Source organism: Delphinapterus leucas, chromosome 19 (assembly GCF_059928025.1).
Source record: "Delphinapterus leucas isolate spDelLeu-1000000601 "Yukka" chromosome 19, BTC_Dleu_Yukka2, whole genome shotgun sequence".
NCBI classification, from domain to species: domain Eukaryota; kingdom Metazoa; phylum Chordata; class Mammalia; order Artiodactyla; family Monodontidae; genus Delphinapterus; species Delphinapterus leucas.
This window is the reverse complement of record NC_143147.1, coordinates 44,583,414-44,601,988: the sequence shown is the minus strand read 5'-3', so window position 1 is coordinate 44,601,988 and position 18,575 is coordinate 44,583,414. Positions and strand designations below refer to the sequence as shown.

The 18,575-nt window shown below is 41.2% G+C and overlaps 1 protein-coding gene across 8 annotated transcripts in view; it reads left to right on the top strand.

Annotated features, from left to right (window-relative positions):
• Window positions 1–17,593, top strand: part of HEATR6 (HEAT repeat containing 6) — a 57,355-nt gene extending 39,762 nt beyond the window's left edge. For 5 of the 8 annotated variants that reach the window (XM_089901042.1, XM_089901045.1, XM_089901044.1 and 2 more), the window contains 4 exons: window positions 670–874; window positions 2,545–3,112; window positions 4,720–4,774; window positions 6,946–17,593. In XM_089901042.1, coding sequence (XP_089757168.1) covers window positions 670–874; window positions 2,545–3,112; window positions 4,720–4,735 — 789 coding nt within the window. In that variant the 3' untranslated portion in view covers window positions 4,736–4,774; window positions 6,946–17,593. The other 3 variants (XR_016388978.1, XR_016388979.1, XM_022552529.3) reach the window with 3 other exon arrangements.
• Window positions 17,594–18,575: the final 982 nt, after the last annotated feature.

The window sequence follows — 18,575 nt, the reverse complement described above, 5'->3', positions numbered from 1 at the left end:
GTTTTCCCAGCACCACTTATTGAAGAGGCTGTCTTTTCTCCATTGTATATTCTTGCCTCCTTTATCAAAGATAAGGTGACCATATGTGCGTGGGTTTACCGCTGGGCTTTCTCTCCTGCTCCGTTGACAAGATGCCTTTCTTTAATAGCACCTAGCATAGTACCCGACTGATAGCAAGTGCTTAATTTAGTACAGTGGTTCCGGGAAGCCCTACGTCAGGCTAATTTAGTCAGAATTGGTTTTTTAAAAAGAAGGCTTCCCAGATGATTCTAGTATGCTGCAAAGTATACTAGCAAAGTAGTCTAGCAGAAAAGTACTGACTGGAATTATGAAACCTAGCTTTTCCTCCAAGCCTTGCTGCAAACCACCAGTGTCCTGTTGCCCCTGGGCCTTACACACCATCTCTGTACAACAAGGAAAATGGACCTCTCTGAAGCCCAGTCTAACATTAAAAAAATCAGGGCGAGGAGCTCTGCAGAACCTGACCTCTCTGATGGCTCAGGATGTTAACCACACAAGACCTTGCCGAGTTCTAAGAACTTGCACCTTTACAGGCTGAATTTTTCATTATCTCTCTTGCTTTAAGATGTCTTGGGCATCCGGGATTTTTTTAAGTGGAAATTATACTTTCTGACACATGTCTTTAGCATGTTTTACGTTTGATTCTAGGTAAAAAGCAATGCAGTCCGGGCCCTTGGAAATCTGCTTCATTTTCTGCAACCATCTCATATAGAAAAACCCAGATTTGCTGAAATCATTGAGGAGGCTATCCAGGCCCTAATTTCTACTGTTCTAATTGAGGCTGCCATGAAAGTCCGATGGAATGCTTGTTACGCAATGGGAAATGTATTTAAAAATTCTGCTCTTCCCTTAGGTAAGAATGTCTCCCTCTTCTCTCTGGTGGAGGGCCTCTTTGGACAGCACACACTAGTGTGCTTTGTTAGTAAAGCCACAGTATTATTCATAATGTTTTAAAAAATGGAAACATACTGAACACCCCAGTTTAGGGGAAAGGTGAGATAAATCATGGTATATATATTCAGAGAGAGACTTTGTTGCCACTTAAAGTTATGTTTACAGAAAGTTTTTGGTAATCTGGGAAAATACTTCTGATGTTAAGCAAATTAAAACAGGATATGAAAATTGTTTCTACAGTACGATCTCAGTTAATGGATAGAAAAAAGACTGCAAAGAAATTAGTCTAATTATTAACAGTGGTCGCCTCTGAATGGGATGATGAGTAGGATTTTATCTGCTTTCATTTTCTAAGTTTTTTACAGTGAGCATCTGTCATTTTAACAATCAGGAAACAAATAAAGGGGAAAACAGACCTGGGAGGAAGAGGGTATAAATTGGAGATTCCATATGCGCCCTTGGTACTGAAGTGGAATGCTGCGTAGGGATCTGCCTCTGAGTAATGACATTCTGTGCACCTTGATATATCATCAGTGGCTGACGGCTGCTTGGGTGTCTGGATCGCAGCCTCCTAATCCCAGTCGCTTGAATTGCCAGCATTTACCTTACATATTTGTCTCTGTGACAAGATTTGAAACATAAGTGTGTGTTCCTGGAGAGGTGAAGCCATTCTGGACCAGCAGAGCCTGCATCACGTTAGGGAAATCTGGCTCTTCTCCCTTTTACTGCCAAGAGCGTCCAGGCAGACCAGTCAGCCGGGAACCAGTGGAGATGTAGCCTCGTGGCTTTTTCCACTGAGGAAACAGCCTGAAGTAACCTTTGGGGTTGGAGCTCATGGAAGCTGGGTATCTGCTGCCTGTCTTCAGAGACATCAGAGATGTTGGGAAGGGCTGGGAGCATTAGGGAAGCTGCCTTCTACTCTGCTGCCCACCTTGAGGACTGAGAACTCCCGAAATGGAGTAAGTGGTAACTCTGACAAGGAATAAAGCTGCCGATTTCCTGGGGCCAACAGGAAGCGAGAGGAGCCAAGAATCTAGGCATCATCTTCTCAATATTAGAAAATTGAGCCTTCACTTAATCTGAGTCCTCTGTCCCCCAGTCACTGCCTAGACAGTATTTTCTTTTTCTTTGCAATTAAATGCATGACTTGCTTTGTCCAGAGCAGGGTCTAGATGCTAATCTGTGTGATGAAATGGCTTTTGCCAGCATGAGCAGGGCTGGACAGGCAGTTGTGCACTTTGTGCACTGCTCAGAAGCACCCAGCCGAGAGGACAGGTGGGGCTGCAGTTCAGTCCCTGCTTCTCCCACCAAGCCTTACCCCCTCAGACGAGCATCTTCCCAGAGAAGGAGCCTCTTTCTAAGTCACCAAAGTTCCTATTCAGGGTAGCAGAAGTCCTGAGCACATGTCATGCTCATCTAGGGAAAGGGAGAGCTTTGGGAGCCGGTACTTGGCCACTTACCTAGGATCCCATAGTCACTCACCACCCCGATCTTGTAGGATTATTGTGAGAATTAAATGAAAACATAAGATGACTAACTTGAGCACTAGTGTATGTGCTTCCTTCTACCCCTCTCACCCCACTTATTTTTAAACCTTTATTTGCTTTAATGACTATGGATTCTTTCTAGGAACAGCCCTGTGGACCTCCCAGGCCTACAACGCCCTGACATCAGTTGTGACATCATGCAAGAACTTCAAAGTGCGCATCAGATCTGCCGCTGCCCTTTCTGTCCCGGGCAAGAGAGAGCACTATGGATCTGTTGACCAGTACGCTCAGATCTGGAATGCATTGGTCACTGCCTTACAGAAGAGTGAAGACACCACAGACTTTTTGGAATTCAAGTACTGTGCTAGCCTACGGACCCAAATCTGCCAGGCACTGATTCACCTCTTGAGCTTGGCCAGTGCCTCAGACCTGTCCTGCATCAAAGAAACCCTTGAATTGAATGGGGACATGGTCCAGTCCTATATCCTACAGTTTTTAAAATCAGGAACAGAGAGAGATGACACTGGAGCACCCCACAGCCCGCAGGAAAGAGACCAGATGGTCAAAACAGCCCTGGAGCACATAAGCAGTGTCCAGGCACTGGCTGGCGACACAGCCAAAAGGGCCATCATGGGCTTTTTAGAAGATATCCTGACCGTTCATTTTGACTCATCTGGATCACAAGTAGCACTCTTAGGATTAACAAACCGGTGAATATTTTACCGGACCTTCCATGTGTCAAGTGATGACAGGAAGACCTGAGTTTGAGCATCAGATGTGTGGGATTTAATCTTAGGGGCAGAAACAGTCCTTTCACTATTTATTTAGATTGAGTTAGCAGCTATTTAAATTTTTCTCAAAGGGCTCAGCCACTTTAGAGAGTGGTTTCACTGTGTTGGCCATGGCCATGGTTGTTGGAACCCCTGACCTGTGCACGCAGGAGCCAAGGAGTTGGGTTGTCTTGTGGGCCGAGCAGACTGGGGGTTGTAAAGAGTGTTTAGTCTCAGAAGAGTATTTTTAGAATAGCAAAAGGATTTCGGAGTTAGAATGTTGTATATTGTGTCTCTGGGAATTGTTTTTCTTTTATAATAAACTAATGTAAAGCAGTGTGCCCATAATCTACCATTTTTATCAAGTTGCATTTATAGAAAGCTGTGAGCAGAGCTGCTGTTCAGCCAGTTCGTTCTGGTACAGCTGCATCAGTTGCTAAAATACTGCGACGGTTCCTTACAGGTTAATAAATAGCGGTTGCAGTGAGCTCCCCAAGTGGCAACCCTGGAAGCCCCCTCCACGCCTTCCCTCAAGCCTATAAAGAGTGAACTGGCACGCAAGGGCCTCTGGCCTAGGTCCATGTCCATTTCACCCTGGCCGTAACATCAGCTTCTATCTGAATTTCTTAATGCCCTTTAGGAGAATGTGTGGTCCCATATGCTAAGTTTATGGTTTTGCCACTTTTGGGTTTGTGCCTTAAAAAAGGATTATTTGTTTATTTAGATGATTACAAAGAAAGGTTTTTAAGTTATATTTTGATAATGCCCAAGCAGTTATAAAAAGTAATTTCTCACTGAAAAATTATTGACATTTAAATTTTGTGTACATCTCTTGACCACCAACAATTTATTGGAAATTATTTCAGTCAGGAATTTAGAGATATTTAATAAAAGATTCCACACATATACTTGATATGGGATAAATAAGAATCAAGATACGTAGAGTGGGTTTGGGCAATATATTATTTACCTATGGTTATTTAGCTTAAAATACATATTTCACAGCATACATACGTCCTCAGTTTTTCTTCTTTGCCCTTAAGTTACTCTTCTCCCTCTGTGTTGTTGTATGTTCAGAAAATACTGTTTAGGCAAAGACTAGGGAACAGAGTGCTCAGATAGCTGAAGGCTCACTTTTCTGTTGATAGAGTACAAGTTTCCAAAGAATGAGACTACCAGCGCAGTAAAAACTACCATATAGAGCATTCTTTAGACTTGCTTTTCTTTGGAGATGATTCTGGACACGATTTTTTATAGAGGCCATGGAACTGAGTTGAACCTGTACTGACCCTGCAATGAATCTTAGGACTTCCTTCTCTTGAAGGAATATATTCTTAGTAGCAGTTTATTTGCTTGTTGTTTTCATGAAAGTAAAAATGTGGCATATATAACTTATTCCTGGTTCTTTGGGCTTTCACTGGTGGGTTCCTTGATAAAATATCTGTGAAGTGACTTGGAATGGTTTTACTTGATGATTCACTCTTATCCTTTGCTTATCTTGAATAAAATCTAATTTTTTTCTTTCTAAACCTTTTGCTTCCATTAAGGTGTCCAGGTTTCTGAAAACAGATGTTAATATTCGTATGCAGGGAAAAAGCAAGGGTAAGCACTTCTAGAAATTCCATAATGCAGGGTGTGGGCTTCCGTCCCAATGGGGTGCTGATTCTCTTCTCCCTGTGGCTTTGTGGGTGTACACCTGGGCCAGGGGCTCCTCTCAGACACCTGGGCTGGGGCCTCAGTAAAGCTGCCATTATGAAAGGAAGCCACTCAGAGAATAAAGGGCCGGAACTTATTTGACGCAGAAACAGTAGGAAGTCTGGCTCTGATACAGAATTCTAATTCAGAATGCCAAATTCTGAACTTTCTTTTGATATTTGAAAGAAAAATTTGGAGGAATCAGCTTGGCACAGATGTCTAGATCCTTTATTCATTGAACTGACAGCATTAGGAAACATCACTTATATTCAAACCTTTCCTGTGAAACCCACTAATTCCTGCCCACTTCTAGAACCCGAGGAAGACGCACACTGTAACCTCTTTTGTAGAATTAGTTAATGGTAGAGCCAGTGCCCTAAGGTGATTAGAGGGTAGACAGAAACCACCTATAGAATAGCAGGGCAGCAGCTTCCCTGACTTTGATATTTGTATGTGAATCCAGACGAGGAGCAGAATCTCACCAACGTAAGAGCTAAGTGAGTTCTAGTTACTCCGGTTCATTCAGGCCTTCACCTCATTAATATAGTGCAGCCTCTCTGGAGACATAATTCTAAACAGGAGCAGCTGTGGCAATGGAAAAAGCCCTTCCTTGAGAATTATTGCTCTGCAATCTATTCTATGACCTAGTAGGATTGACTCTAGGAACACAGGTATTTTTTAAATTTAGAAGTTCTGTTAACAAAATGTTATCACATTGATAGGTCAAATAAGAAAACTCATAAAAGTGGTCATTTTTATGGATACTGAAAGAGTACTTGATAAAACTCTGTTCTTTACTGATCAAAAATCCTTCTAAAGATTTTAAAGAATAAAAAAAGATGCTTCGTTAACATCATAAAATATTTCTATCTTGATGGTGACTTTGCTAAAAAAGTCACAACCAAGACAAGCAAGCCTGTCAGCACCACTGTTACCTAACATTGTGTAATTTGATAGTGTGATTAAATAAACCAAAAGTAGAATTTTCCAAGTTTTTTCAAAGAGAGGTTCCAAATTATCTTTATTTGTAGAACACCAGTCTGAGGGATGGAATTCACAAATAATTATTTGTAGAAAATCAACTCAGAAAATAATAGAATAAAAGTTCTGTAAGGTAGCTGGTTACAAAGTAAATATGCCAAAATCAATAGCTCCTCTATATATCAACAATAACCAATAAGATTTTTTTAATGTTAAAAAAGATCCTATCGGGCTTCCCTGGTGGCGCAGTGGTTGGGGGTCTGCCTGCCGATGCGGGGGACGCGGGTTCGTGCCCCGGTCCGGGAGGATCCCACGTGTCGTGGAGCGGCTGGGCCCGTGGGCCGTGGCCGCTGGGCCTGCGCGACCAGAGCCTGTGCTCCGCGACGGGAGAGGCCGCGGCAGTGAGAGGCCCGCGTACTGGAAAAAAAAAAAAAAAAAATCCTATCACAATAGTAATAAAAAGAATAACATACCCAGGAATAAATCTAACCAAAGCCTATGCAAGGATTTTGTGAAAAAATTTAAAAAAATTTTTGGAGGTCATTGAAGACGACATTAAAAAAAAAAAATTAGGGCTTCCCTGGTGGTGCAGTGGTTGGGGGTCCGCCTGCCGATGCAGGGGACACAGGTTCATGCCCCGGTCTGGGAGGATCCCACGTGCCGCGGAGCGGCTGCGCCCGTGGGCTGTGGCCGCTGGGCCTGCGCGTCCGGAACCTGTTGCTCCGCGGCGGGAGAGGCCACAGCGGTGAGAGGCCCGCGTACCGCAAAAAGGGGAAAAAAAAAAAAAAAAAAGAGAAGATATACCATGTTCCTAGATAGAAGAACCCTTTATTATAAAAAGACCATGTCTTTCTGAATCTATAAATTTAGCTTAAGTCCTATCAAAAACAATATTTTTAATGGCAAAATGATTCTAAAGTTCATCTGGGAAAACGAATGTAAAAATTCAAACCAAGGATTAGGCTTCTAGCCACCACACTGCAGGGGAAAAGAGAATCTCTTCCTCAGTTAGGGTGCCCTAAGGGAGCATTTTTCAGCCTTTGTAAATCCACGGCCCTGTTTGTTACATAAAAATCCATCTCTTATTCTCATTCCAGTCCTAGCCCACCCTGTCTCTCCCACTGCATGCAGCTGTAGTGCCTGGACTCAATGCATGGAGCAGCTATCTTGGAAAGGACAGAATAACAGGAAGATCAGGGAAGGAAAGGGGAACTCCGAGTACCACCAAACTGGCAGTAAGTTTACTGTTTTTCCCACTCTGGTGTCTCCTGGCCTGGACTCCAAGCAGACAGAATCCTGGACCTGCATACCATGAAGGCAGAAGGAGCTCCCAGAGAAGCTGTCTATTTCTGGTCCTAGGATGGGGCAAGAGGGCCTATGTAAGTCAGAGAGAGTCAGGGAGATCCCTGTTTATTGCTGCTTCTCATCTCCCACTCCAGCCCCTCGGCAATCCCACTGCAGCAGAGGCTGTCACAGCCAGGCAGGTGCCTAAAACTTCAGGGAGGGGAACCCTTCTCTCTGACCAGAGGGAGTGCGGTCCCAACAGCAAGAGAGTGATGCCCATTGCTTTCTCTTGCTCTCTGGGTTTTCTCATTTGACCTCTTGGTGTGATAATATTTTGTTAATAGAACCTGACACCAGAGGGAAATTTAAAACCGTGAGAATGAAGGAAGAGCAACAGAAATGGGAAATATTTGGATAAATAGACTATTTTTCTCATCTTAAGCTTTTTATAACATGTATAATCAGTTAAAACAAGACTTATAACATTGTCTGGGTCTTCATTGAATATAGGTGTAATACACATGAAAGTTACCACATAAAGAGGAAGTGTGAAGAGATTTAGACGGTAGTAAGATTTCTGTATTTCACTTGAATGATAAAATACTAATCCCAAACAACCTATGAAAAGTTAAGTATTTTTTAGTCGCTAGAGAAACCACATGCACACACACACAAATTACACAGAAGATATATTTAAAAACTCAATAGGTAAAGTGGAATACTAAAAAATATTCAAATAATCCAAAAGAAAACAGGAAACGAAAGACAGGAATGAAAAACATAGGGAACAAATAGAAAACAAAAAACAGTAGACCTAAATCCAAACATATCAACAGTTACATTAAGTTTAAAAGGTCTAAGTATACTAATTAAAAGACAGAGATTGTCCGAATGTAAAAATATCCAAGACCCAGCTATATGCGTTTTATAAGAAACCCATTTAAAATAAGTAGTATAGGTTAAAAATAAAAGGAGAAAGAAAAATATACCATGCAAATACTAATCAAAAGAAATTTGGAGTAGCTGTATACTGTCAGACAAAATAGACTTCAGAGCAAGAAAATTTACCAGGCATAAACATGGAAATTGCATAATGATAACAGTGTCAAGTCACAGAGAAGACCTAACAATGCTAAATGGATATGAACCTAACAACACATCTTCAAAACACATGAAGCAAAGACTGATAGAACTGAAAGGAGAAATGGCAAGTCAGCAATTAACAGTTGGAGACTTTTAGCACTCACTCCTTTCTCAGTAACCAGTAGGACAAATAGACCATATTCTGGATCATGAAACTGAACAGATTTTTAAGAATTGAAATCATACCAAGTATGATCTCTGACCATAATGAAATTAAGCCAGAAATCAATCACCAGAACATCTCTAATTACTTGAAATTAAATAACATACTTCTAAGTAATCCATAGGAGGTCAAAGGGGGAAGTCTCAAAGGATATTGGAAAATGAGAACTTAGAAAATACTTGAAACTGAACAAAATGAAAATATAATAGTATTTGATATATAACATATCAAAATGTATAGATGCAGCTAAAGCAAAGCTTTGATGGAAATTTATAATATTTGGTACTTATTTTAGAGAAGAAGAAAGGTTTCAAACAATCACCTAAATTTCAAACTTAACTAGGAAAATAAGAGAAAAACCTAGAGCAAGCAGAAGGAAGAAAATTATGCTGAGTGAAAGAAGCCACTCTCAGAATGTTACAAACTGTGATTCCATTTACATGACATTATGGAAAAGGCAAAACTTTAGGAATGGAAGACAAATCAGTGGTTTGCAGGGATTGGGATGGGGGCAGGATTCGACTACAGGGAAGCATGAGGGAGTTTTGGAGTGATGATGGAACTGTTTGGAGTCCTGACTGTGGTGGTAGTTACATAAATCTATGCACGTGACAGAACGCATAGTACAGAATACTCCCCCAAACATCTATAATTTAAAAAATCTCTCTCTCTCTCACACACACACACATACACACACACACACTCTCTTGATCTCTCTTTCTCACTGTATAGACTGTATCTTTGTACCATTGGGTACACATAGCCAACTGTGTGCCAGGTATAGTAGCACTAAATATATTTTTAAAATATATTTTAAGAGATGGGGGTTTATCTTATGCCTAATTATAACGGTAATAATCAACATTTATTGGCTGCTTTTTATTTGCCAAGCACAAAAATGATCCTAGATGCATTATGTTAATGCATTTCTAACACTTAAACCATCCTATTATAAACAAGAATATATTTTGTAGCTATTTCTATTACTTAAACATTTAAAATCTTTTTGGTTCTCTGATTCTTTTGGCAAACATTTTTTTAATTTTTTTTTTTATTTATTTTTGGCTGCCTTGGGTCTTCGTTGCTGCGCGTGGGCTTTCTCTGTTTGTGGCAAGCAGGGGCTACTCTGTGTTGCGATGCGCGGGCTTCTTATTGCAGTGGCTTCTCTTGTTGCGGAGCACGGGCTCTAGGTGCGTGGGCTTCAGTAGTTGTGGCATGTGGGCTCATTAGTTGTAGCTCCCGGGCTCTAGAGCGCAGGTTCAGTAGTTGTGGTGCACAGGCTTAGTTGCTCCGTGGCATGTGGGACCTTCCCAGACCAGGGCTCAAGCCCATGTCCCCTGCATTGGCAGGCAGATTCCCAACCACTGGGCCACCAGGGAAGTCCCAAACATTTTTTTAAATTGAGATATTGTTGATGTACAATATTATATAAGTTTTAGGTGTACAGCATCGTGATTCACAATTTTTAAAGGTTATACTGCATTTATAGTTATTATAAAATATTGGCTATATTCCTTGTGCTGTACAATATATCCTTGTGGCTTACTTATTTTATACATAGTCGTTTGTGCCTCTTAATCTCCTGTTCCTATTTTGCCCCTCCTCCCTTCTTCTCCCAACTGGTAACTGCTAGTTTGTTCTGTATATCTGTGAATCTGTTTCTTTGTTATATTCACAAGTTGGCGAACATTCTTAAAAGTACATACAAGCTGCAGCATGTCTTGGAAACTCAAGTTGTAAACTATAGCTATGTAGCAGGATGGCCAGCAGATGGAGACAGAGAACACAAAATGATTCAGACAGGGCTCTTACCAAAGCTGTGATTCTCAAGCTCGGGAGCTGCAGCACCTGAATTTCAGGTTGCTCTCGTTAGAGCAGTGTTTCTTAAACCTGGCTGCACGTTGGCATTACTTGGGGAACTTAAAAAAAAAATGCCGATTCTGAGTTTAGTGGTCGGGGGTACTTTTGCCATTGGGAGGTTTAAAATCTGCACAAATGATTCTAATTACAGCAAAGTTTCAGACCCACTACTTTAGAACACACACCAACAGGCGGTCTCAAGCTGGCATGTTTCAGAATCACCTGGAGAACTTGTGAAAACAAGTACCCAGACTGTTGTAGTCTTCATTCTTTGGAGAACCAGTGCATATTGAAATGTTGATGTATCATCTTAAGACAGTTACATATATAATCAGGACTAAATCTGATATAGTCTCAGACTAGATTCTGATATATCAGAGTAACTTCAGGCATCAAATGTTTAAGAAAATTTTATAGGAGAAAAATTTTAATTGAGAAAACACTAACCATGAACTTAATTTTTCCCCTGGAAATGGAGAGATGCCCTGGGCCACCCCTAGCCTGTCTTGTGTAACACAAGAGCAAGGTTCCCAAGACTGGCCAGCAGGTTCCCTCGTGAGAGAAACATAGCCTACACATGGTGTCGGGTTCCAGAAGTTTATAGTCGTGTTTGGTCATTCCATGGAAGGGCATCAGGAAAAAGTAGAGCTGCTCAGGCAACCGGATTCCCAGCCTTCATGGTGCAGGCTCCCCCAATTTTTTTCCACTTTCTTTCACCAAAGTGTTTAAATTATTTTAATATTAGAACCATTATAGATTCATTTTCTAAATAACATTTATTGATTTTCCATATTGTACAAGTAATGAATCTTCATTGTGGAACTTTAGGAAAAAACAAAACAATAAATATATGTAAGTAAGAATGACTTGAGATAATCACTATTATCATTTTGATATGTTTCATGATACATGTCTATGTATGTGTATACACTATGTGGACTCACACACACTTCAGTTATGTGTGTGTGCACACGAACACTCTTCCAGATATACTGTGGGAAATTAGTCTACAAAACTGCGATCATAACCTGTATACTTTCTTGTAGCCTGCTATTTTACTTAACAATGTATCATGAGCACTAAATACTCTTCTAAAACATGACTTTAATGATTTGATAATAGTCCATAGTATCAGTATTCTGTAATTTATCCAGTTCTCTATGGGACATGGTTTTCCAATTGTTTGTTGATTTATATGCACTCTTTCATAGATGTTAGAATTTTATCGGGATGTGTGATGTGAGGCAGAGGTGTAACTGTGTGCCTTCCCAAGCAGTCAGCCAGGTGTCTACACCACTGAGGTAGTAATCACGCAATAAACAAAACATACTTGGAAAACTATAAGACATTGATGAAAGAAATTGAAGATGATGCAAGCAGATGGAAAGATATACCGTGTTCATGGATTGGAAGGATTAATATTGTTAAAATGACAATGCTCCTCAAGGCAATCTACAGATTCAGTGCAATTCCTATCAAAATACCAATGACATTTTTCACAGAACTGGAACAAATAATTCTAAAATTTGTATGGAACCACAAAAAGACCCTGAATAGCCAAAATATTCTTAAGAAAGAAAAACAAAACAGGAGGTATCATGCTCCCTGATTTCAAACTATGCTACAAAGCTACAGTAATCAAAACAGTGTGGTACTGGCACAAAACCAGGTACGTAGATCAATGGAACCAAATAGACAGCCCAGAAATGAACCCACATTTATATGGGTAATTAATCTATGACAAAGGAGACCAGAATATACAATGGGGAAAAGACAGCCTCTTCAATAAATGGTGTTGGGAAAACTGGACAGCTACCTGCAAAGTAATCAAACTGGACTACTTTCTCACACCATGCAGAAAAACAAACTCAAAATAGATTAATGACTTAAATGTAAGACCTGAAACCATAAAACTTCTAGAAGAAAATAAAGGCAGTATTTTTTGGATATGTCTCCTCAGGCAAGGGAAACAAGAGCAAAAATAAACAAGTGGGACTACATCAAACTAAAAAGCTTTTACACAGCAAAGGAAGCTATCAACAAAATGAAAAGTCCACCTCCTGAAAGGGAGAAGATATTTGCAAACAATATATCTGACAAAGGGTTAATATCCAAAATATACAAAGAACTCATACAACTCAACATCATAGAAACAAACAACCCAATTTAAAAATGGGCAGAGGACCTGAATAGACGTTTTTCCAAAAAAAGATATACAAGGCCAATAAACACATGAAAAGATGTTCAACACTACTAATCATCAGGGAAATGCAAATCAAAACCACAGTGATAAACCACCTCACACCTCTCAGAGTGGCTATCATCAAAAAGGCAACAAATACCAGGAGTCGGCAAGGATGTAGAGAACAGGGAACCTTCATTCACTGTTGGTGGGAGTGTAAATTGGCGCCACCGCTATGGAAAACAGTATGGAGATTTCTCAAAAAATCAATGGTTGTTGATCCTTTACATGAAGGGAGAATCACATATGGTGAAGTTCATGACATGTGTACCTTTTGAGCTGAAATATGAACACTCATGAGCCTAGATGTAAAGAACACCTGCTCTTGGTCAGGGAGGGACTGGTCAGACCCGCACCAGCAGGAGGTGGTGAAGTTAGGTAACTGGCCCAAAGTGGCGGAGTCTGAGCTCTTTCCAGTAACAAGCCCACCTTACATACACAAACCCAAGTGTGTCCCATCACATGGGTTCAGATCGGAGTACCTTCAGGTCCCCACACTTTTGGAAAAAGTTTAGCAATATGTATCCCAAAAGCCTTAAAAATCTTCCCACCTAGGAATGCCACTTCTGGAATTATTGTAAGGAAACCATCCAAAATGCAGGCAACACCTACTGTATAGCACAGAGGACTCTACTCGATGCTCTGTAATAAGCTGTATGGGAAAAGAATCTAAAAAAGAGTGGAGGGCTTCCCTGGTGGCGCAGTGGTTGAGAGTCCGCCTGCCGATGCAGGGGACACGGATTTGTGCCCCTGGTCCGGGAAGATGCCATGTGCTGCGGAGCCGCTGGGCCCATGAGCCATGGCCATTGAGCCTGCGCGTCCGGAGCCTGTGCTCCGCAACGGGAGAGGCCACAACAGTGAGAGGCCCACATACCGCAAAAAAAGAAAAGAAAAAAGAGTGGATATATGTATATGTATAACTGATTCACTTTGCTGTACACCTGAAACTAACACAACATTGTAAATCAACTATACTCTAATAAAAATTAAACAAAGAAATAAAAAAAAACAAAATGCAGGCAAATAGAGATGCATAAAGCTATCCATCACAACATTTTAATGGACAGAACTGGAAATAACCCAGATGTAAAACAGCTGGGCAATGGTTAAATCCACTATGGGACCTCTCTATGTTAAAGACCTTACAACCATTTAAAATGTTTATGAAGAGTTTTGAATGGTGTGGGGACACATTTATGTTATAATGTTAAGGAAATAAAATAGGCTACAAAAATTTAATGCATATGTTTTAATAACAGCTCTGTTGGTACACTAAGGAAGAAAAATTTTCCAGTGTATTAGGAGTGGTTATTTCTGAGTAGAGAGACGAGTGATTTTTCATTCTATTCCATATATTTAAAAAAATATTTTGTCCTTTTATTCTACATGTTTTTGTGTAGTTCCAAGTTTTACACAAAGTGATCAAGAAAAAGTACACATTTATTTAAAAAGAAAACAAAAAGACCAAAAACTGAGTTACCCAGTAAATATAAATGGCATTATAAGCACTATTGTGGTGTCCAGAAGAACTTCCCCTATCTGAATGATGCCAGTTTGGACTGGGGAATGCCACCCACCAAACCCCAGGGACCACCTGCCCTATGTTGTAGTATCTGTGCAGAACACACATTATTCCTTAACAATTTTATAGAAACTAACTCAGTTTTTTAAACTTAACTACATGTATTTTAAGATAAAATTTTAACTACTCTAAAATTAAAAAATAATACCACTTTCTATTCATGAGACCTAACCATAAAAATAAATACAATAAAGCAAAACAAATTACCAAATTCTAGACTGGTAAAGATTCTGAGCTTGAGCCCTTTTTTCTCTCTGTTTAATAAAAAGTGGGGGCAGAGGGGAAAGTGTTGTCAGGGAGAAAGGGACAGATTAGCAAAGTTTTGAGAGTTATTAAAATGTCCTAGCTCATCAACAGACCCCATGAATCAGAAAGATTGAAAGATAATTGAAGTGATCTTCTCACTGGAGACTTTGATTTGTTTTTAATGATTTGCCCAGCTAGCACCCAAACTGCCCACTATACCACATCCTGGGGGAAAGTGCCAGACAGTATTCCTAGCACCAGTGGATCTCCCTCAGTCTGTGGCCACTTGTCCATCTGGTTTTAAGGTCAAGGACAGGTGTTTCTACCATGAACGCCTTTCCATTCCTCTTACAATTCCAAAGTCCTACCTTGTTCAAGACTTTGGTGTTTCCATGCAATACTCCAATGCCTTCATCATTTATTTGCAAAGCATGTTTCGCGGCTTATAAAACCATAAACTTGCTGATACTGTGCCAGTTCTGATCTGAAACAGGCCAGGCAAGTTTAAAAGGGCGAAAAGATGCCACCAGTGCTCGGAAATGGTGGAGGCCAGATAAAAGCTTAGGACACTTAAATTCACTCATTATACAGAGAGGAAACTGAGGCCCAAGAGGAGGGTGGGACCCATGACCAGTGACAGAGTTGGGTTACATCCGGGTCCCCGAATCCCAGTCCAGTGTCACATCTCTGCTGCACTCCATCTGAAGTTTGCTCAGAACCAAAGTCACTGTTTGCTTTTATCATGAGAGGTTTGCTTACTTTGGAATCTCTTTCCAGCTGCAGGACCAGAAACTAAAATCAGAGACCAATAAAGAAGAGAAGGGTCCTCCTGCAAGTGTTTCTCCTTGCTTCCTAATTAAATGTCAGTGACCTCACTTCTCCCTCTCCTGATTGACACCCAGCTGTGGGCTTGCTTGGCTCAAGGAAGAATCATGGATCTGTGAACTTTGGCAGAAGGTAGGGACCTCATCTCACTCAACCGACATCTAGAGAGACTCTCCATCTGCTAGTGTCCTGGTCCAGCTGCCTCACTCATAGAGGAGACTGAGTCCCCGAGCGGAAGGGTAACTTGCTTAGGGTCGCCCAGCTAGTAAGCAGCAGGGCTAGGCCTGGAATACAAGTCTTCTGCGTCCAAGGTCAGTGCTCACTTTAAAAAAAATGTTTTTAAAATAAAATTCTCTTTTAAACTTGGACAAGGAGAACTGTAGCATCCATGGGACCCTAAATAAAATTCATTTGTTTAATGCATTCATTCAACAAATACTGATGAGTGGGATATGCCAATATATGATTGCCTGGCAGCACTAAGGAGCCATCAAGGTTTGAGGTCATGAATCTAAAGTGTGAGCTGCCAGCCTAGCTGAGCATTTTTCTCGAACTTATTCAGGTACATGGGGTCAGGTGCTAAGTGGGCGGAGAGTCAGATCTAACCAGGGTTGTGATATTGCCAAAGGAGTGTGATGAAGGAAGGGGATGAGAATTGAGGGGATGTAAAGAAGTGAATACGATGAAAAATCATAGGATTTAAACGTGAATTTTATTATAAAAACTTTTTTTTTAAAATTTCACACAATGAATTTTGAAACCGAGTTGTGATGCACGTTCAGGTTGAGATGGTAATATTGTCACCTTTGTTTGGAAGCTGTCTCGAGGGTGTTTGCTTGGGCAGGTTCAACTTGGAGACAGTGGAGGCTCTGCTTGATTTAAATTGTTGTTTGAGCCAGTGCTCGACCTGAGAGCCTCAGGACTTTCCTTCCTCCGGAAGGAGCCTTTTGAGACAAATCTAGGGGCTGGTCAAAGCTCAGGAGCTGCAGCTCAACTTCTAAAGCCCTTTTATAGTGTTATTTGTATAAGTAAATAGTTGGCTTCCTATTTCAGGGAGGGACGTATTTGTCCTCAAGGCTGCCTCTGTCCTGGGCAACCACTGGGGTGCTGGAAAACACAACTGCTCCTCTCCTGACGTTGTTTTGAAATAGCCAGGGCAATTTGGACCCTTCCACCACAAAAATCAATTGTATACTGAAGCTGAAATGCAAGCCACCCTGCTTCCCCCACTCAGTTTTGTATTCTGTCCATCCCCTACCTCACTGTAACACTAAGAATCTGGCCTCCTTTCCACTCATTGTAGGTGCCCATGCGGATGATCTGCATTACTTAGTTTTCATTGATGTCAGCGGTGGTAATGATTAAGTGGAAACACCCGACCCCATTCAAACGTCTCCCTCTTCCCTGCTGATCCCCATTGCGAGAGAAAGTGCAGTGTGCCTTCCAATATTCCTCCCAGAACTTGTGGCTGGAGTGCAAGTGAGGTGAAACAGTGGAAAGCAAATCCTCTTGATTCCAGTCACACCACCACCTTCCAGCAGCTCCAAATGTCAGCCTCCTCCCCAGGTGGATGCAGCAGTCTTTGGAAAAACTCAATGGATATTTCACTACCAATGGGTACCAAACAATAACTGAAGGTATAAGCAAAGCAGAAGTATATGCATATATAAGAGTGTACCAAGATGCATACTTCTGATGTGTTCTCTTTACGTAAATTGTAACCCAGGATAAAAATTTTAATAAAGCAGAATTCTAGAATCCTAACTAATGTAGGATCTAGGCATGGGGGCAATCAAGAATGCTGTTACCCACTTTAAGATCCCAATGTTCTGGGTTGCCTTTGACAAGAGGACATCAAAACAGTGAAGAATGATTGCCGATTGTTGTTTCAAAAACAGAACAATAAAAGGTAAGTCACCCCACCACCACACACACACACACACACTTGCCCTCACATTCTCAATCCCTAGAATAGATCTGAAAAAGAAAAGCCCAAGAAATTCCAAGCATGCATACCTCCCCAGATAAGACAGAAATGGAAGAAAACCAAACTTTTTAAAGTAAGCATTTTGATCTTCATGCAAACATGGAGTTAATCTTGGGACAGCTAAGCACAATTACACAGATGAATTCATTGTGTGAAATGGTCATTGAGCGTAGAGAATGTTAGTGCCAGTTCAGAGTCCAAGCTCTGTAGGGGTCATACCTGAATCTGCTGAGCTGAGCACATGGAAACCTCGGTGTGCATTCAGGCTTGACCACTCTTTTTAATTTATTTCAGAGTTGCTCACTGGGGTGGCTTCAGGAAATGCAAATAGAATGTCCATAGTGATGTTCGAAGACTGCAGGGTTTTGATGCATGTTAAAATGAAAATATAAATAAAAATCTCTGTGCCTGTATTTACATGGATTAAAGTTGTTCTTAAGATTATGGTCTGGGGCTTCTCTGGTGGCCCAGTGGTTGAGAGTCCGCCTGCCGATGCAGGGGACACGGAATCGTGCCCCGGTCCGGGAAGATCCCACATGCCTTGGAGCGGCTGGGCCCGTGAGCCATGGCCGCTGAGCCTGCGCGTCTGGAGCCTGTGCTCCGCAACGGGAGAGGCCACAACAGTGAGAGGCCCACGTACCGCAAAAAAAAAAAAAAAAAAAAGATTATGGTCTGATATTTATAATCCTTTACTCTTCCAACTGGTTTTTATTCAATTTTATGCATACAGAGAGGACACAAGCAAAGCACTGGATTGGGTGTGATGGTACCCAGGTTCTAGCTCCAGTTCTGTTTAAATTCTCCAGGAATCCTGGGGTACTTCCTCCTTGACTCTGGGCCTTCACACTTATAAACTGAGGAGTTTGGACCACATGGTCCAGCTCTAGTTCTGAGGCTACAATTCAGTGGAATTTGGAAACACCATTTCACCTCCAGGATTTTATTTTAAGCAAACGAGAAATATTTTTACAATGTAAAATGCATGTGACTCTACAGCCTGATGGGCCTACCAAGCCCACAGACTTAGGGCCACAGTTGGAAAGAACTCAAGTCCCTGTTCCAACCAAGAGAAAATTCTAAACTCATCAAGTATCATCCTCCATGGTGAATGTGTAAAAGTCAGTACTACAAAGGAACTACGTTATTGAGATGATTCTCTCCCTGTTTATAACCATAAAATATTTGCACTGAAAGAGTCCTTAACAAGCATGGAGGCCCAGAGAGGTTAAGCAACTTGCCCAAGACACACAGGCAGCAGGAGGGAGTCAGGACCAAAATGTAGGTCTCCTCATTCCCAGCCTGGTCAGGACTCCTGCATGTGCCCTTCAGAGTTAGACAATTTCACCTTTAGAATTTTTCTTTCCAGGACTTCCCTGGTGGTCCAGTGGTTAAGAA